Below are 20,821 nucleotides of genomic sequence, written 5' to 3' on the forward strand. Positions count from 1 at the left end.
GGTCAAGTAGAGGGAACAGGGGTAAAGTGAGGCGAGGTAGCAAATGAATGGTGAGGTAACTTGGGAGATTAGATCGTGAGAGAGAGGTGAGGAAGAGAGATGATGTAGCGAGTGAGATGTGACAGAGACATGAAATAGAGAGGTGAAGAAAAGTTATGAGGCAGAGATAGGGTTGAGCGGGGGATGTGAGGTACAGGGAGATGGAGAGAGGAAAGATTAAAATAGATGAAGTGGAGGGAAAGATAAGGTGTATACAGGAGAGAATCAGGTAGGTGAGATGAAAAGGAGCAGCGAAGTGAGCGGAGAGGGTGATAAAGAGATAGAGATGTAGACTACACACCGAGAGTGGTTGACAGAGAGGTGAAGTCAGGAGAGAGGTAGAGAGGTGAGGCAGAAAGAGGTGTCCTTGAGAAAAGCGAGGTAGACAGAGATGAGATACAGATATTCCTAAAATATGGTAATTCCACCCAGCCTTCCTTACTCAGGAAGATACTCTTTGACCAGGCTTTATCCACACCTCTATTCTCTGTGTCTCCTGAGTGTGGATATAGCAGACATGTTTTTTTTTCATGGATAAATTATGTACAGTGAAATTTCAAGAGCAACTGATAGGAAATGCTGTAGAATTAGCTGGGTACAGGAATGCATTATGCTCAACATTTGTCAGATTTTCTGCAACTTTTTCCCCAAAACATGGTAATTTCCTCTAGTCTTTTCTACTCAGGAAAATATCCCAGTCAAGGCTTGTCTTAAATCAGTGTTACCCTGGGTCTCCTAAGTGTGAGCAACCAGACATGTTTCTAATAGGTATGTGCAGGCAGCCGTTCACTAGGCACGAGTGAATTATTTTGACTGGAAGGGCTACAATCAGCGATAACTGTATTATTTGAGTTGATACCCAAGGTTAGCTAACACACCTGGATATTCTGAAAAATCGAGACACAAGGGACCCAGAGAGATGTGGCTTACATGAATCAGAGTTTGTTTTAGTACCCTGAATGGCTTAGCAAAAATGGGTACAAAAATGTCTTCAATTTTCTGTAACCCAAAACTCAAGAACCTAAGGCAAATTGTAAATGTTCTACCATCCAACTTTCTCACACTTCTCATGATTAATACAGTAACCCACATCTGTAGCTCGACCTCTTACATGGAACACAGACATTCAGGATACCCTACAGGGAGAGCTGTGTGCTATTCAAATACACAATTAAATAACCCAAAGTTGGGGAGGAGCCTAGCGCGCAACCAAGATGGCCGCGTAGGTGCGAGGCTCCCGAGGACCTCCGCGTCCTCCTACATATATCCTGACAATATCCTGTCCTAGATGAGGGGACTGTGTTGGTGAGCCCGAGCTGAGGTGGCACCCGCTTTCCGCTTCCAAATTGGACCTCGGACTCCGGCGGTAGCACCGATTGAGATTTCCGGCCTTCTCCACGCCGGACCCCGGATTGGAGTTGTGGGGTGATCCGGAGGCAAAGTCAACAACAGCGGCGGGCTGGGCGCGGCGGCTCGCGTACCCCGCACTTTCACTTTCGCTTTTGCACCCTCCTTGCTGTCTCGGCGAGGTTGGGTCGCGGGGCACTGTGAGGTAGTGTGGCCCCGTTGGGGTGCCCTGCCGGCCCGCCGGCTGTGACTTGCCCCGTGGCCCAGTGGTGACCCCCCCCGGATCCCGTGAACCGGCTTGCCCGCCCTTTACGACGTGCCTGGCACGGCCGTGGGACTGGAACCATGTCCACAAAGCAAGATGGAGATCGGGCAAAGGTGAAATCGACCCGACGTGGCGCAGTCCACCAGTCTAACAGCATGGACCGCTATACCCTCCAGAAGGGATCTCCCGAGGTGCCGCGTAGGTCCCCTGAGGGCCCGACTGATGCTCCTGCTCTGCCCGCGGACCTGACCCTGCGAGACGTGATGGGCGCCATCGCTGAGATGAAGGCCTCGGTGGACCAGCGTTTTGATACACTGGCGCAGAAAATTGACTCGGTCCTTGTGGATGTTGGCCTGGTAAGGGCCGATTTATCCAAGACTAATGACCGGGTCGATTCGTTGGCCCACACCACATCGGGCCTCACGACGGATGTGGCAGCCCTCCAAAAGGAGGTGCGCCGGCTTGGCCAGGCGAGCGCGCTGATGGATCGTCGCCTGGAGGATTCTGAGGGTCGGGCCCGGAGGAACAATGTCCGTATTCTCGGGGTGCCTGAAGGACGGGAGGAGGCGGCGGCGGATCTATTCGTGGAGGACTTGATTCTCACCCACCTCCAGCCCCGGGGACTGAGTAAATTCTTCGCGGTGGAGCGGGCCCACAGGGTTCCCGGGGGAAGGCCCAAGGCCGGAGCCCCCCGAGGCCTCTCATCGCCCGGATTTTCAACTTTCGGGACAGGGACGCTATCCTGCAATCCTCCAGACTACAGGGGCCGGTCAGACTCGACAATATGGACATCAATTTTTATCCTGACTTCACCCCAGCGGTCCAAAAGCAGAGACTAAGCTTTCTCGGAGTCAAACGTCGTCTACGGGACCTAAATCTCAAGTACGCTATGCTTTTCCCGGCTAAGCTGCGGGTGGAGTTGGATGGCCGTACGCACTTCTTTGATCGTCCCGAAGCAGCCGGGGACTGGTTAGATACCTTGCCTGGGGATCGGGATCGGGGGGGTGGGGGGGGAGCGGTGGGGGGAGAGGGCCCGCCGGATCAGGACTGAGGGACTAATATTATGCCTCGCTCTGGACAAAATTGATGTCACTTTTGACTGTTCGCCTGTTCGAGTAAGTCTCCTCCTGTGGAGGTCGTGTGGGGTCTCTTGGGGGTTCTCCCTCCTCCTCTGGGGGTTTAGTTAGTTTCACCATCTATGGGGCGACAGGCACACTGCACTTTGGGGGGGCTGTTTGGGCTCATGCAGGGGTGCAGGGAGGGGGGAGTTCTGTTGGGGGGGGGGGGGGGAGTTGGGGTGGGGTGTTGTTGTTCGTTTTTACCACAAGGCAAACCCTTTTCTGTATTGTTTTTAAGGTGCTCTCCGGGGGACGATTGATGGCTCCTGTGTGTGATGGGGGGTAGGGAGTTGACTTTGTTGTCTTGGAACGTTAATGGACTGGGGGATAGGATCAAACGAGGTGTGGTCCTGCAGTATTTGAAACGAATCTCACCCGATGTAGTCTTCCTGCAGGAGACACACCTTATTGGAAACTCTTTTTGTGCCATGAATCGGCGTGGCTATCGTTTGGTGGCCCACTTGGGCTTCACATCGGGCTCACGGGGTGTGGGCATTATGGTGAAGAACTCGCTCCCGTTGGAGATTGATGAGGTGCGCCATGATGATAGGGGACGCTATGCTGTTTTAGTGGGGAGAATGGAAGGCAAAGTAGTGGTTTTTGTATCGGTATACGTCCCACCGGGGTTACAGGCGACCACTTTTGCAGACTTGGGGCGCCTCCTCCTGGGCCTTCCGGGGGGACTCCTAGTGGTTGGGGGGGGGACTTCAATGCGGTGGTTTCTGGGACTCTGGATCGTCACCCCCCTAGGGACCTCCCCCGGGCCCAGGCGTGGCTATCTGGCCTCTTGGATACACTGGGATTGGTGGACTGCTGGCGCTTAAAACATCCCACGCAGCAGCAGTACACTTTCCACTCGGGGGCACATGGTAGCCTCTCACGGTTTGATCATGTCCTTGTCCCGGCGGCCTATGCTGGGAGTGTGGGGGAGGTGCGCCATCTGGAGCGGGGTATCTCAGATCATTCCCCGCTCCTGTTCCATTTTGATGTCCTTCCGAGGGGTGAGGGCAGGGTAGTTCCCATCAATGCCTGGTACCTGCGCGACCCCACCATTCGCGCTGCTGTGATTAAATCCCTGCAGCGATACTTTGAGGAGAATGTGGGGTCCGTCCCTTCGGCTATCTCCTTGTGGGAAGCCTTAAAGACAGTTCTCAGAGGAGAGGCCCTGTCCCTCATTTCCCATGCCCGGAGGCGCGAGCGGGAGGAGGTTACCCGGGTGGAGGCCGAAATTGCTGAATTGGAGGGTGATTTAGAGGGCGGAGTGACGGATGCTGCACTGCATGTCCTACAACTTAAGCAGGCGGCCTACAGGGCCCTCGTTACGGAGGCGGCCAGGGGCCTCAGTAGGGAGCAGCAGGGGCGACTGTATGATGTGGGTGATAAGGCGGGCAAACTGATAGCGTGGTTGGATAAAAAGGAGAGAGTGAATCGTGTGGTCCCGCTGATTGAGAGGACGGATGGTGTGAGTGTCACCGAGCCAGAAGAAATTGTCTCCTGTTTCGCGGATTATTTCCGCGAGGTGTATTCTCCGGTCTCTCCTTGCTCGGAGGAGGACTCCCATTCCCTGCTTAGGGATATCGCGCTGCCCTCCCTCTCGGAGGAGGACAGGGTGTCGCTGGATGCCGCTCCTACATCCGACGAAATTGCCCTCGCCATACGTCCGGTTGCCTCTGGCAAGGCCATGGGCCCAAATGGCATCCCTATCGAGTTATATAAGTTGCGACCAGATGTACTGGCGCCCCACCTCCGCGCGATGTTCCTGGCGGCCCACTCGCTGGGCTCCCTCCCGCCGGACCAGCGTCTGGCTACTATCGTGGTGATCCACAAGGAGGGGAGGCCTCGGGACCGGGTCACATCCTATCGGCCTATCTCGCTTTTGAATGCGGAGCCCAAAATTCTCGCCAAGGTGCTGGCCAATCGGCTGGTCGGCGTGGTGGGCGACCTGGTTCACCAAGACCAGTCCGGCTTTATCCCCCATCGCAATACAGCCCTTAATCTGCGGCGCTTGCACGGGGTGCTCGCACGTGTCCCATTCGTGCGGGAGCCGGCCATTTTGGCGTCCTTAGACGCCACTATGGCGTTTGACACGCTTGAGTGGCCATACATTTGGGCGATGCTGGCGAAGTTTGGATTCGGCCCGGGCTTCATCAGTTGGGTCAAATTGTTGTATTCGGGCCCATTGGCGCAGGTGGTGGTGAATGGAAGAGTTTCGGCCCCATTCGAGCTGGGCCGGGGCACGCGACAGGGCTGCCCCTTGTCGCCGCTCCTGTTTGCGCTGGCCTTGGAGCCCCTGGCGGAGTGGCTGCGGTGGCACCCCTCCATCCGTGGACTCCGTTGGACCCCCGAATATGAGGACCGTGTGTCCCTATACGCTGACGACATCCTTTTGTACCTAGCCTCCCCACGTAAGTCACTCATAGTCCTGGTTGATGTTTTACGTTCATTCGGCCGGAACTCAGGCCTTGTCATCAACTGGGCTAAATCATGCGTGTATGTGCTCTCTGGGGAGGCTCCTGTCCTTCCGCGGGGTTGTCCGATTCAGATTGCCTCTCAGGGGTTTCGATACCTGGGTGTCTACATTACTCTGGACCCAGAGGCTCGCTACGAGCGGAACTTGCTTCCCCCTCTCCAGCGCTTGAAGGAGGACGTCGTGCGCTGGCGGCGTCTGCCGCTTTCGCCGCTCGGCCGGGCGGCGTTGTTTAAGATGATGTCGTTGCCACGTTTCTTATACGCTCTCCAGAACACTATGGACCCAGTCCCGGCGCGCTACTTCAGTGAGGTGGAGAGTTTACAGCGCCGCCTGTTCTGGGACGGGAGGCCGCGCATTGCCCTGGCGAAGTTGACGCTCCCATGGTATGACGGGGGGATTGCCCTCCCGGACATTAAACGGTATTACTGGGCCTCCCAGCTAGCTGCAATTAACTATGGCCTCTACGGGCCCGCCTTGAACCCGGCGTTTGAGATGGACAAGATGCTACTGCCCGGTGGCGACTACAATCGAGCGCTCTACTCTGGCGCGCCCGACGCTCGCTTGACGGGACCTACGCGTGTCATGGTCAGAGTATGGCATGCGGCTAATGCAGCTATGGGGTGGAAGGACCGTTTGACCCGGGCGTCACCGCTGTATGCGTCTGAGAAGTTGGGCTCTCTCTGGACCTCGAAGGGCTTCGCGAAATGGGACATGATAGGCATCAGTAAAGTGGGGGATCTCTGGTCGAGGGGAGGATTTAAAACATTCGAGATGCTGCAGACGGAGTTTCAGTTGCAGGGCAGTGAATACTTTCGATACCTGCAGATCCGTCATGCACTGGGCTCCGTCTTCCCAGATGTCGCCTCCATCCCGGAGTCTTCCCCCCTGGAGGATAGAGTGCTAGATGGCCACGTCCCAGACAGTACGATCTCCCTTATTTATAAAAAACTGATTAATGATCGATCGGGCTTGCTGATTGGCCTTCGCGAGGCTTGGGTTGCCGACGGTCTGGAATTGGACGATGAGGACTGGATCTCCGCGGTGGCCTCTCCGAAGGAGGTGGCTATACCGGCTCGCCTTCGCTTCGTCCAGCTCAAGATACTCCACCGGGTCTACATGACGGGGCCAAGGCTTCAGCGCATGGGCTATACTGTGGATGGATTGTGTAAGCGTGATTGTGGTGCCGTGGCGACCTTTCTGCATATCTTATGGGAATGCCCGAAGGTGGAGCGATTCTGGCGCGGTGTGCACGAGGTCCTGCGAGTGGTTACGCGTGTTGCGCTGCTGCCGGAAGCGAGGAGATGCCTGTTGAATGTGTGGGAACCAACTGACTACTCGGCTCCGCAAACGTGGTGGGTGACTCTGGGATATATGATTGCTAAGCGTGACATTGCGCAACTGTGGGGATCCCAGAACCCCCCGACGGTGTCGGCCTGGAAAGAGCACATGGACTGGTGCATGTTTCGAGAAAAGGTGGTGTATGTGGCGAGGGGTAAGCCTGGGACATGGGTGAAAGTGTGGGGCCCCTGGAACGCCTACCGTGGGAGTATTTGCGCGCCACCATTGCTGCCCGCTGCCTCACCAGCCCTGTCCCCTTAGCTGACCCCTTCCCCTAGCCCCGGGCACAGGGTTCCCCCAGTCCTCGCTCTGTTTCCCTTCCCCTCCTTGGACTCCTCTGATAGTTGGGGTTCCCCATTGGGGAGCACGTGCTGCTACTTTCTACTGTAGGGTAGCCTTGTGGGTGTTGTTTTCTTGTTGTTTGTATAAAATGAAACCGTACTGTGACGTATTATGGCTGTGGCCCATGATGTTGATGACTCCTGCTTATGCTCCTTTGTAACGCCAAGTGTTCTATGAACGTATGCCATATGTTTCTGCCATTCCTAGCGGCCGGCCGGAAGGTTGTGGGCCCATACTTGAATATTCTTGAGATTTGTAATAAACGGTTTCAAAAAAAAAAAAAAAAAAAATAACCCAAAGTTTGTCCATGTAAAGATCACACTTAAAATACATTTACTTCACAATGTTACAGTTTTGGCCAATTCCTGTCCGTTACAAATGACATGCATTGTTTTTATTGGAAGTAGTATGGGAATGCTGGGTGGTGTGACTTTTGCTTTTAGTTATAAAATATGGAAATTATCAGACACTGAAATGTGAAGAAATTCTGTTTTTCGAACCAAAGTTTGATGTTTGCAGGGCATTAGGAGCAAGAAAAATTGGTAGGATCCATGCAAGTCACTCCACCTTAGATTACCTCAGTGTCTAGTTTTAAGATGTGTTTGGAGTTGATAAGATTCTATGAGTGCCAGCCAACCCAGGTCCAAAAAAAACCACATTTGCCTAATTCAGAACGTCTTTCTTGCATTTTCCACAGTTGACTTTTCCTTTCTGTGATATGTCTATGCACCCTTGTAAAGTATTGTTTTACATGGAAGAAGTGTGGGAACATATGATGGTAAGTAATTGACAATTTCCTATTGAATCTCTCTATATTGTTGCCCTCCTTGCGCAAGTCACTTTCCACAAAAAGCACTGTTTAAAAAAAATGCTTCCTCAGAATGACCTGCCATTTTGGGGCATCCAGAAATCAGAGTGATACTAATAACCCGTTCCTAAACTCAGATTCTGGGTTCATGTCAAACATGCATAGTTTTAATTAACTCCCAATTTCTACTGATTTTTATTGTGATAGGCGGTGGGTATAGAGAGTAAAAACCTTGCAAACTCACAACTCAATTCCTGGCATTGAGTCATCATAGACTTTTTCACAAACTATAAATTAGGCCTGGGCGGTGAACTTCGCTCCGTTCGTGGAGTATGCGGAGTTTTCTGCACTTCACGGAGCTTGCGGAGTGCAGAAAATGCCGCTTCGCAATGTGCAGCAGAGTTTTTCCCCGCTCGCGATCACGAAGGGGAAGTTTGCGATTATGAACGGTAAGTTCGTGAGCGCGAGCAGCCGTTTGGGTAGATTTTCTACTCGAGTGGCAGGAATACCAGCACAAACTGCAGTTTGCACTGCACTCCACCACTCATGGAACTTTGCAGAGTTTTTTTGTAACTTCCCGGAGTTCCGCATAGCAAAATGCCGCGAACTACGCCCAGGCCTGCTATAAATAAGATGCATCTCTGCACACGAAAGAGTGAGGAAAATAATGGCATATTATTATTGTATTATTAATACAGATTTTTCCCCACTAGTATCCACTATTTCTTTATTTTGTTTATTAGTTTCTTTCTGAATTTTATGAGCAATCAAAACTAATGACACCTTTGTCGGAAAGCAGGGTATTTTGTGGTGAGGCTGGTTAGGCTTTACTATGTAATACAGTCATGTTACTCCAAATAGGTCCTTTGTATTCAGACCAATAAATCCGTTGCTCAGTCCTGGTAGTGTGGCACAGAGCAGTCAGGCTAAACTATAGGAAAACGTGTTAAGTATTTCAGAAGACCAACACAGACTATAAGTAATTAACACGATGCAAAAGAAATCAGATACAAATTTCTAACAATAGAGCAGATTTTAAAATAATTTTAGACATCAAAATGAAGAAAATTGGATGACTATAATCAGAGTTATGGATTTTTAACTGAAAAATAAATCGGTGCATTTAACTCTTGCAAAATAATAATTTTGCAGTGAATGGGAAAACACACTAGTGACACTCATTCACTTGGACGTCAAGTCCAGAGGAAACCACTGGGGGGTAAGGTGATGCAGGTCCCAGGATTAGCCTCTGACAGTCAGTTGAATGTTACCTGGCTCGTGGGGCCCGGGTGCAGAGTAGTCCTGGTTGTCCCAGGTGCTGAACGAGGAAGCCGGGGGTACTGGGTTTGCTGCTTTGACAGTGCTGGTGATGAAAGCAATGCAAAAACTCCACAACGCGGTCACTGAGGTGTCGGGATTGAAGGTGCTGTGGCGATCCGTCGAGGTACAGTGTCGAACCAAGATAGTGGTAGTCCAACTGGTCACCAACAAGCCATGGTAGTAACAAACACAGCTTTTGGTTACTTCAACATGCTAGAGTCCAGGGAAAACAGTAGCCGCCTGAAACCTGCTGGAGGTCAGGACTGCGTTTCCCATAATGCACTACACCATTTACTTTTGGGTGATCCCTCGGCGGCACGGTGGCCAGTGATTCCTTGGATTCGGGAGTGCGATTTGCCTGAAGGCTGCAGGGGACGAGTACCTCTATTCCAAGGAAGTTGCCTTTGGTTGCCTTTGACCTTTTCCCTTTGGAGACAATCTCTGAAATGTGTTGGGCATCGTGGCTGTAGCCAAATAAACCACCTGCAACAGGCACACAGGCCCATGTTTATGTGTTTGAGGAGTGGAAACACACTGCTGTTTGAATTGTGAATATGGGCTTTTTTCGCACCAGTCACACGAGGCCACATACTGAGGGAGAAGTGGAAACCTGTTGAACCCCTAAACTCACTACCCCCAATCCCTAAAAACACCCTTACCACCCAATACCCTTCACCCATCCCTAAAAAAACCCTTATCACCAGAAACCCGTACTCACCTCTAAGCCCTAAAGCACCCATGCCATGCACTGCTTACAACCTCACATATTACGTCATTCATGACATAGTCAGTGACATCAATGATGACATCTCAAATGACATCATCCACAGAAGGGTCTGGGTAGGTCTGTGAGTGAGTTTCGGAGTGTGTCTGTGAGTGGGTGCGCGAGTGTCTGAGTGGGTCTGTGAGTTGTGCATGAGTCTCTGAGTGGGTTTGTGAGTGGGTGTGTGAGTCTCTAGGTGTGTATGTGAGTGAATGAGTGCTCTCTGTTTTCCCCTCTTATGCTCTGTTTTGCCCTTCCTGCCCTCTGCTTTTTCTGCCCTCTGCATTGACTTTTCTGCTCGTTTTTCTCCCTTTGTTTTCCCTCTAAAATGGGGCAGGAGGACCGAACGGCCGTGCGGACACCCTGCATTGGCTGATTTTGGCAGTGGGTACCCCACCCCCCAGAGTCTGGGCTTAACATATGTATTTTCTAAAGGAGAGATGGCTGCACAGTCCCCCTCCCCGGGCCAATTTCGGCCCCAGGGACCCCATCCCTGGGGCATAGCCGAAATTTGATAAGGGACGTGGGCTGCGTGCCCACCCCTACCCGGGCCTATTTCAAAAGATCCTGTCCCCCAGGGCCCGGCCATGTGCCTCTGGGTGCCCTGGTCCCAACCAGCGGACCCAGTCTGCACGATAGGGACCACGGGGGAGCCTCAAAGCCCCTGCGATCCCAGCTGGCTTCCTGCCTCTTGTGGGAGCTGGCATTGCTGCAACATGTAGGGAGGTGCTGGAAATGCAGCTCCCTGCATGCAGAAGCAATAGTTTAATCTCTTTCCATGCCCGCATGCAGGGAATGAGAGGAAACCCCTACTTCCAGTTGGTAGGAACATTTTGGCAGCTCTTGTCTGCTGGAACCGTAGTGTTTGCTTTTGCGGGGCAAGAGTGGTCAGCTTCTGCCAAGCAAAAACAAACAACTATGTCCCAGGGGTGGGCACCCCGGGTCATAGCAGGAGCCAGCCCTGGGGGGTGGCGGTCCCCAGTGTCATAAGGGGGCTCTGAGCAAGGGCCGGCCCCAGGGAGGTGGTGGTCCCGGGGGTCTAGGGGGGCTGTGCGGCCCCAGACAATTTATTTTAGTGCCCCGGGGATGTGGTGGTCCGTGTGCCCCCCCTCCATTATTTAAAACAAAACCCAGGGGAGGTGGTGGTCCTTGAGGCTCAACAAGCCTTTTTTTTAAAACAATTCCCCAGGACTTGGCCCAACCGACAGGAGAACGATCTTGGTTTGTTTCCTAATTTTTGCAGGGAATTCGCAGCTCCATCGCGCCTCTGTGGCAAAAGATTTTTTTAATGCGTTTTTGCTCTGGCGGGGTCTCCCATGATCAGAGCTGGGGGATCAAAGTATTCCTACCCTGCCCCCTCTTCTTTTTTTTTGTTTTTACTTTTTTGGTGTGGACTCGGCTCAAACAGTATCCAGGATGGCTGCCAACACTTCCTGGTTGAAGTGTTGGTAACCAATCAGATTTCAGCACAGGAACTGTCGAATCCTCAGAGGATCCGCGTCCCTTTATATACAAATTTGGATTTCTTCGAATAACTCAAAAACTTATACCGAATTTCGTTACACAATATAACAATTATGTGTTTTTCTGGACCTAGAGCTACCATTCTGCCAAATCTGGTGTAATTCCGTCTGAAGGTTCGGGCTGTAGTCACGTTTAAAATCTCCATGGATATTAACATGGGAAAAACACTTTTTTTGATCCCCGCTTGACAGATTGCCCCAAAACCTTTCCTGTGCAAAAAGAATCACTGGCGCACTTTTTTGGGAAAAGTTTCTGAAGATTTATCAACCGCCGCCAAAGATATCGGCAAGTCAAAAAATGCTTTTCCAAAGGAAACATGGTCCTAACTAGAACTACCTAGCGGCGACCGCCAGAAGGTAATATGTATATAAAAATATACAGACACTTAAGTGATAAGTACTTACGATTTTTGGCTAAAAGGATTGTGTGGTAAAGGCATATGTGTGGTAAAGACATTGCATGGTAAAGCTATTGCATGGTAAAGACCACGCTGTAAAGGATGTTTCCCGTAAGGATGTATTAGGGCTATTTTCTAGCTTCTATCAGGGGAACGAAATCTGAAGAAATGGGATCTCCTCTAGGATAGTGGGTAATAAGTGCCTCTCATGGGACCTATGCCTGTTTGAGGCTCTTGAAGGCCATAATTAAAACCCTAGCCCTAACCCTGAAGCCACTGAACCAAGAGCAACCATTTTTTAAAGAAAGTACAGATAAAAAACGTGCTGAAGTGCAACTGGCAGCAGTTTATTTACATTTGGCCTGCATTTTGCCTGCTCTTGTGGAACAAATCAATTTTAACATTTATTTATGATGAATATAATAGCAAACATGGCAATAATCTTCTTCAAATGATCAAGCGAAGTTGAAGTCTCTCGCTGAGTTGTTCAGTCTTTGATGTGCCCCCATTGCTAGATGTAACCGTAGGGAAAAATACCCAATATACCCTTGAGGGCTTGGGCAGACTAAATAACAGGTCAAAATGCCTACAAGGGATTTTATATCAAGCAAATTCTCTAATTATTGGTTTTAAAAACTTACTTTACGGGTGAGTTTAATAAAAACACCAACCCAAATATCAACTAACTGAATCACGCAAGGAAACATGTGGTTTGTTTCCTTGCGTGTGGACTGACGTTAGCAATTTGTGTTAATCGTAATCAATAAAGGGTCTTTTTATGCAATACCTACTGTCCTGAAGATGGTCTGACGGATTGATGCCATCCAAGACCGATACGTCGACTCCATCATCTATTTCCGCAATATTCATTATTTTCAGTTGAGTATTTTTCTCATTATGAGATATGTCTCTGTTGATTTTATTGGAATAGATGTTTTTTCGTGAAATGTGGATAAGACTTAGGTTTTCCTTTTTCATGATTTATTGCTGAATCAATTGTTCATTTGTACTCCTTTTTAATCGGATTTGCATATAAAAACATTTGTGTTTATTTCACAAAAAGATATTCCTGTGTGTGTGCTTTATATATCTAATGATTGGTTCAGTTAATTGATATTTGGGTTGGTGTTTTTATTAAACTCACCCGTAAAGTAAGTTTTTAAAACCAATAATTAGAGAATTTGCTTGAAATAAAATCCCTTTTAGGCATTTTGACCTGTTATTTACCCATTGCTAGATGGCATGTTTATCTGCTAATCATTGTTAGTGTTACTAGAAATCATCGTCCCCCATTGGCCCATCTTTTTGCAAGTATAAGTTAAGTGGCACGTTACTGGGCTCGATTTTGCCTTCCACCAATTTGTCAATATTGTTCAAAGATTGCTAGATAATCTGCTAGATAATCTGCCCTCAAAAGACCTAAGAACGTATGAAAGATCTAGTATTCAGATATATGAAAAGGGTCATTTCGTGCTGTACAATCTGCAAACACACTTTACAGCATCTTTGTGACTAAAAAAAGGGTCTGGCTTGTGGGCTGGGGAATTCACACATTACCTTACAGCCTTCGCAAGCATGAACTCCATAATGGTAGCCCGACGCTTTATCACCACACACTTTACATTCAATGCTTAATGCTCCACTGGGCGTTTCATCTAAGCTACCTGGAGCTGCCGGGAAGGTAATGGAGGAAGGACTTGATGCGGGTGAAATGGTGTCTAAAAAAATACAAATAAAAGAGCATTAAAAGCGAAGCAACATAACATGAAATAGCTTAACCCCCCCAACCAACAATTTAACGACTCTCCTTTCGATGGCTCATTTGTATAACTACTTTAGGTGCACTGTTACTGTGTTTAACAACATAGAAGCCCAAATACTGTCCAAGAAGAGACATTGCTAAATTGATATCTCCTAAAGGAGTCCATTTTTAGAGGAAGAACATGCTCGGCACATTTTCTACGTTTTATGGACTGGGTGAAATTTAAAGAACTCCAATTCATCAAATGCAGCTATTAAAATGCACTGAAAACGGCTAAAAACAAATAATTACTACACTGCTAAAAGAAAGAAGCGCATGTCTTGATCATATTAGGCTATTTCTTAAGACTTCATTCAGGACACAAAATCTGGTGCTTTTCAGCTTTAGTGAGGTATCTGCATCAAAATATTTATGATTTGTTTGCGAGGACGGGGGGTGGGGGAGGGGGTCACTGGAGAAAAGAGGAGTGCTGGAGGCAGGAGAAGAGGGAAGGAGAAGAGGGAGGTGGGATCTGGGATTCCTGCCGCTCAGCCATTTCACTGCATCACAAAGACATGATCTTTCTTTAGAAGATATCTTTGATGGTTAGTGACCAACCAATTCTACAGGTCAAAATATTTTTCAAGTAACTTGTGTAGGTATTTAGGGCTCTGTAGAAGATGCGAAGAGTCTTGATTTGAATTCTTAAGACATTTAACATTTTTGGCTGATTACAGAATTAAATTCCAGCCTTCTAAAGGACAAGCACATTAAAAGACTGGTTAAAGATTGCTTAAAACCAGAACTCTTTATTCTTCTGATTTCATGGCATGTCCACATATTTAAAAACCAAACTAGGTGTGAGCTAGAGGGGTGCAGTTAATTAAACCACGTCACAGAAATCATTAATTCAACTCAACTGCCAAGTACCCATACAAATGGGATTCATAGCTTGTTTTAAATGTCAGTGACAACTTATAGTTCACATTCATTTGAGTACGTGTAAATCAAGTCAGAGAGCTTTTTATTTTTTTTATTCTCCCTTGAACATAATTGTGTATATACATACATCTGGGCACAGATATTCTTTAAAAGATCTCGATAATAGGTCCACTCAATATTAGTTGTAAAACCACACTACCAAAATATACAAGTTGGACTAACATAAAAGTAATGGAGATCATAAGGGAGAGGTAAGTAACAACTGATTTCTTGAATAGCAATGACACATTTTATGGAGTCATGTATCCAAATATTGTAGGCCATCCTTCAAGGTCACCTATGTAACTCGTTATCTTTCATTTTACTCAGGCCATTACACACTACAAGCAAACGTTTATAACACAATCAAATAATTATAAATAAGCACACCAATTTGAGTTTCTGTTAAAAATAAACACATTGAGAAATAAAGGAACACCATAAGTTTTCAATCCACTTAGCGACTATAGATATCAAATGGTGGAGGAGGAAACCCTAAATTTTACCCTATCGGGTCCCATGAGGTTTACCAAAGATCCCAGGAAATCTACACAAGATGAATTTGTAGGAGTACTTGCCTGAATAAAATGTAGGTATTCACAATTCCCTTGAAAAGCAACATTTCATTTCCAAATGTTATTTTTGTTTATCACTATGCAGAAAATAAACGTTCCTGTGAAGAAATCTTCACCCTGCACTCACAATGAACATGGATTTATTCCTGCCATGGGAAGGCACCTAATTCTTGTTTTGACAGGAGTGAATTGCACACATTCATAGAGGTGAGGGAAAGTGCGGAACGTTCAAGTACCTACAACCGTATTTAAATCCTAAGAAAGGTGTACGATAATTTGTTATGTTATTTTATATTATGTGTATTTGTGAAGTGCACTATCACCCGCGCGGGTATCATGGCGCTAAGCAGATGTGTGTGCTTAGCACGGACTAAGGTAGGTTGGTTTATTGAAAAGGCAGGTCTGATAGGGAGTGGGAGGTCATTTCACGCTTTAGGAGCAATGTAAGAGAACACCAATCCTCGTTATCTGGTTCTGTGTATATGTGGGATGTGTGCGAGTAGGAGTCCTGAGGAACTGAGGTGTCTGGGTGATTGGAGGTGTGACGCTTCATGTAAATGCGGTCTGAGTTGTGTACTGCCTTGAATGTGTGTGTGAGGAGTTTGAATTGCGCACATTTGAGACAGTGTAGTTCCCTGAGGTGTGGTATGATGCAAGTTCTGTGTGGAAGGTAGAGGATGAGTCTGGCTGCCGAGTTCTGGATTGTTTGTAGTATTCTAGTGAGTTGCTTAGTGATCCTGGCATAGAGGATGTTCCCATAGTCCAATTTACTAGTGACTAGGGTATTGTTTAGGGGCCATTTGAAGTTTTTCCTAAGTACCATTAGGTTATGACAGCAGGATGCAGTGACGTCATTGACTTGTGCAGTCATGTCCAGTTTACTAATGATGATTATTCCTAGGTTCCTAGCTTGGATTCTGGGTGTGGGTCTGAGTTCAGCCAGCCACCGGTTGGAGTCCAATGGTAAGGTGTTCTTGCCACAGACCACTACTTCTGTCTTGTAAGTGTTGAGAGGGTAGGTATCCAGTTAGTGACTTTGCTCATGCAGGCGGTGAAATTGTTTATTGCGTTGGGGGTCTAATCTAGGAGGAAGAGTTTTGTGGTGCCTGCATAGGAGAGAAAGTTGATGTTGTGTACACAAATTATGCTGGTGAAAGGGATAATGTATACATTGAGTAGGGTGGGGCTGGGCGATGAACCATGAGGCACTTCACAAATTAGTTTGTGGGCTTTCGAGGAGTAAGGTGACAGGCTGATAGTGTGTGGTCTATCCGTTAAGAAGGAGCAGATCCAGTGGAGAGCAGATTCTTGGATGCCAGTCTCATGCAGGTGCCTCATGAGGATGGGGTGGGTGTTTCTTGAGTGGAGGCATGCCAGTGGCATGTTTCCAGGTTTCTGGGAATGTGGTCGAGTCGATGAAGACATTGAGGATGGGAGTTGGAGTTTCGCTGATCGGTAGGAGTACTTTGGTGAAGACATGGTTCGCAAAATGGTCAGATCCTTTGAGTGGAGGGTCTTCATGGAATCAGCGATTTTGCCACTGCTGACAGCGGGCCACAAGATCAGGATTTGTTCATCGGCCAATGGGAAGTGGAGTTGCGACAGTGACGGGATCCAATTTGTGGGTCAAAGTTGCTGTATATGTCGGTTAGTACAGAAGAATTCTTATAGTTTGTTACAAATGTTTTATGAGGCGGTGCTGTTGCGGGATGCAGGAAGAGGTACAGAGAAATCTTTGTTGATGATGAAAATGTCCTTGCTGCTGTTAGTGCTGATGTGGATGCGATCTGCAAGGGCTTTGTGCTTAAGTGTTCCTTATCTGCTGGTGGTAACGTCTTAGGGCTGATTGAAGATATCTTTATCTGCAGAGTCTTGAATTTTTCTCCATTTGCACTCCAGTTGATATTCAGCTACTTCTGCAGGATGCCCCTCCCAGAAAGGCACAAAACCTTCTTGGTTATGTATACAGAAATGAACCAGGCTGGCAGATTTTCTGTTTGTAAATGCACTTTTCATCTATAAAATCCAAGGGAAGTTTTTGTGCAGGTGCTTGAAAAGTTTTATTTAGCAGATAAGATATTTCATGTACCTAGGCAGGCATGCTTATTCAATGTTCCTTTTTATAAAAAAAGAGTGAACCAAAACTTATATTATCACAACCACATTATGGCGGAAAATGGCTACTGGAGAATAATAAATACCATTAGCTACACAGGATGGGTATGCCTCCTTCGAGATAGAGAGAACCGATGTTTTTGTGCAGGACCTCCTTTCTCCAGAACCTCAATTGTTTTTTTTTTGCTAAAATAGGAAAGTAACTCGCATCCACATCGGTGACATGCTTCAACACTGGGTTCCTCCTCAGCATACTTGGCTTATGGCACAGATTTATTTGAAAGTGTAGCTCTCAGGTAGAGTGTGTCCCCATTTGGATCGGGCAACCTCTACACAGAGTTGATCATTAACTCCATCAAAATGTGCACCTTAATATGCAGGTCTGATCAATACCCTCTCTTCCCATGACTACCCCTTGTGTTTAGCTACTTTCTTCAGTCCCAAGGACCTTCTAAATTCTGCAGAAGCTACTCTGGACTGCAGCAGAGTGTGGTGCATAGTCTTTGCCAATGTCTCATTAAGCTCTAAACCCATTTTAAATCCATACTCTCACAAACATGTTTTTGGACACCTAACCCTCCTATATAGGACTGGAATTAAAAATCACCAAATAGCCACCCGTTGTTTCCTCTTATTGAAAGAGGCTTTTTATTCTATGCTGTCGGACTGCCAGTCTAGATTTTACAGCAGTCAGGTAGTCATTTCTTTTGGTATTATGGGAGGCACTTAAGGTCACAGATGTGCCGACCTTTCTGGGGATAGGTGCAAGAGTCCTTTTTTCATCCCAAGCATATCAGAGTTCTAAACGTGAACGTATAATGTATTATAACGTAATATTAGCATATGAAATACGTGCTAAGGATACATTTGCTTATAAGATCTGGTGAAAACTAGTTGCTTTTGTACTCCCGTTACAACTATTTCAAGGTGAAGACCTGGGAATCATTAGCAGGAAAAATAAATGTTTCTTAGCCAATTTGTCTCAGGGATGTTCATAAAAGTTTGCCTTTATCTCAAATTCACCATGGCCTGAAAAACAAGGCAATCAGCTTTGCTACATTCTAAATTCTGATGTACCACAATTTATATGTTGTGTCACAAATCAGTATTTCTGTAGTCCCACCCCCATACCTTATGGCATGCCTTCCTCTGTGTCCCTTCCCAGCCTGTAACTATAGTGCCCACACCTTCCCTATGAGCATCGAACTGTAAAACCACCTTTGTTGCTTTGTAGATAGGTTTGTGTTTTGTAACTTATATACTTACATAGATGCACGTGGTAGTACAGAAATAAATGTAACTTCTACAAGATATGAAAGATCTGCACTACATCACAAGTATCAAAATGGCTGGGTAAGGAGAAGACAGCAGAAAAGAAAAGTGACCAGTAGGGCTAGAATGTTAAAAAGAAAACATCCTCAGGGAGAAAGAAAGATTCATGGGTGCCTTGAAAGGCACGGGAGCCAGAAGGACTATTGTCACTTAAATGTGTGCAACATCTTGGACTATGAATTTTGTGTACATCAACATTCCAATGAAGGTGATTCTTTCAAGCCTCTTCCCATCAATTTAATTGATATGATAGAGTTGTGACACCAAAAAACGACTTCCATAAATTTCTCACATTTTAAATATTCAATAGAGATTAACTGGTACTCTAGTAAAGCGCTCTGATACCCGATGTCTCCGGTCTTGTTTGCGCTATATAAAACTCTAAAACACAAACAAAAAAAACAACAAACAATCCTATTTTGCTGATCTTTTAGTAAATAAATGTTGATATTCAGCAAAAAAATCTCAATTTATTTGCATCTGATATGATATGACACGATATGTTTCATTTGTTTTGCAGAGCTGGCATCTTTTACCTGTAAAATCTGTAATTGCAGATCCATTGGACCCCGGGCCATTTCCCAAACATTGGGATTCTGCAACACTGAATGCCCCAGAGCTGTCATCTTCTATCGATTGAGAGAGGTCTCCCAAATCCTGTAGGATCTCACCAGATAGAGGACTACCAAGATCATCCTCCTCCAAAGTATTTACGGGACAGGAGAGTCCGTCTGCATCGGCCATCTTGGCGGTGAGGGTTTGACACGGTCATTTGACTGGCACAGGAGGAGAAGAATAGTAAACTTTAAAACCAACAATTAATGTGTGCATATCCATATTACAGAGTAAATCATAAACTTTGACCTTCTTTGTGTTCATAGTTCTGAAATATCGTTACCTGCTTTGTTCACCTGTTAGTTCCATAAAACTACTACATTTTCGACAAGGGATGGATTACAGAAAAATGAGGATGCCATGCTTTTCATATTAATAATTATTGGTTATACATGACATGCTTACTTACATTGCTGAAAGCTATCCCCACAAAGCCTAGATACCCAGCAGGCACACTACCTGGTTTCAAACCATTAGTCATTTCCCACAGCAAATCAGTTTAAAAAACTGTTTATTATGGAGCCACCTCAATTATGTTCACAGCAGTATATTCCAGAGTCTTCAATGTGCAGTGGAATGATGCAAGTAGAGTTTAAAGAAAATTCACGGTCCACACAATTTGATCCAACTAAACTCCTTCACTGACACAAAAAGACAGAGCAGTCTGGATCTCATTTTGCCAACCTTATCTTTGTCCCTGAGCCCATCATATTAAACTGGCTACCACAGCACAGCAGTTTCCTCTCTGAATGACAAATGTAAAACCTATGCCCAAAGCACAGCAGAAACCTACATGAATTCTAATGCTCACTATTAAGCACCTCCAACATATGAACGTTATAATACTTTTGACTTCCTAACTAAGGCTAGAAAGGCAATCTTAAGACGTAAAGCACACCCTTCCCCTTTACAATAACAAGACACTGGAAAACCAAACATGCTTTGTGGCCATAGTGACAGTGACCAGAGACTTGCTGCTGGCCAGCAGGAAGTTGCAAACCTTTGGTACTAGGAATACAGAGCACCTAAACAGGGCAGGGAAATGGCAGGAGATGTATACCAACTGGTTGAAGACCATGTGCCATTTAAGTTGGACATACCTGCAAACCAATTGTTAAACACAAATACCTAGCCATAAGTAGCAAGTAGAGCTTGGGGAGAAAGGTCAAAGGATGCAACTACTGATAGCAGTATGTCGGTAGTATGGAAGCAATGCTTTCAATCATCCCAGCCGTACCCCAAACAGACTGTCTACACAAGTGTGGGGCCATGTCAAACAACCCTTCACCAATTTAGATGCCTGGCTTACCACTCAAGCCAGTTCCAATTTCGTCTGAAGCCCTGGTTTTCTGAAACCACTACCTCCAGCATCATTAGGTTTATGAAGCCTGACGCTATCTGAAGTCCATTGCATTTGTTTATGAAACCACTCCTTTCAACGCCTAGTTGCTCCAAAGGCCCCTTGATGACTAACCTGAGGAGTTTCTGATCGAAGTTACAAGTGATGCAGAATTTATCACACCCAGTAAGAACCAGATGCAATAAAGTCTGTTTCCCATGGACACATTTCACTAGGTCAAAACTGTTGAAACTTATAAGAAGAAAGTCACATTAATTATTGGGATATAAGGATTTTGGTGCAAAAAGTACCAAAATCAACAGTATTCCCCCTTATTAGTGGAAACTCAGGGATAGGGGTTCTGTCACTGCCCGTCATTAATCACAGCCTTA

General features: G+C 46.7%; 1 protein-coding gene across 5 annotated transcripts in view; it reads right to left on the reverse strand.

Moving 5' to 3' along the window:
- PPARA (peroxisome proliferator activated receptor alpha) overlaps positions 1–20,821 on the reverse strand; it is a 264,838-nt gene that overhangs the window by 113,015 nt on the left and 131,002 nt on the right. For 4 of the 5 annotated variants that reach the window (XM_085652413.1, XM_085652414.1, XM_085652415.1 and 1 more), the window contains 2 exons: positions 19,012–19,251; positions 13,289–13,449 (listed from right to left, as the gene is read on the reverse strand). In XM_085652413.1, the coding sequence (XP_085508539.1) occupies positions 13,289–13,449; positions 19,012–19,219 (369 nt within the window). In that variant the 5' untranslated portion in view covers positions 19,220–19,251. The remainder of the gene's footprint in view (positions 1–13,288; positions 13,450–19,011; positions 19,252–20,821) is intronic. The other variant, XM_085652417.1, reaches the window with a different exon arrangement.

The sequence above is a fragment of the Triturus cristatus genome, chromosome 4_1 (assembly GCF_964204655.1).
Source record: "Triturus cristatus chromosome 4_1, aTriCri1.1, whole genome shotgun sequence".
NCBI classification, from domain to species: domain Eukaryota; kingdom Metazoa; phylum Chordata; class Amphibia; order Caudata; family Salamandridae; genus Triturus; species Triturus cristatus.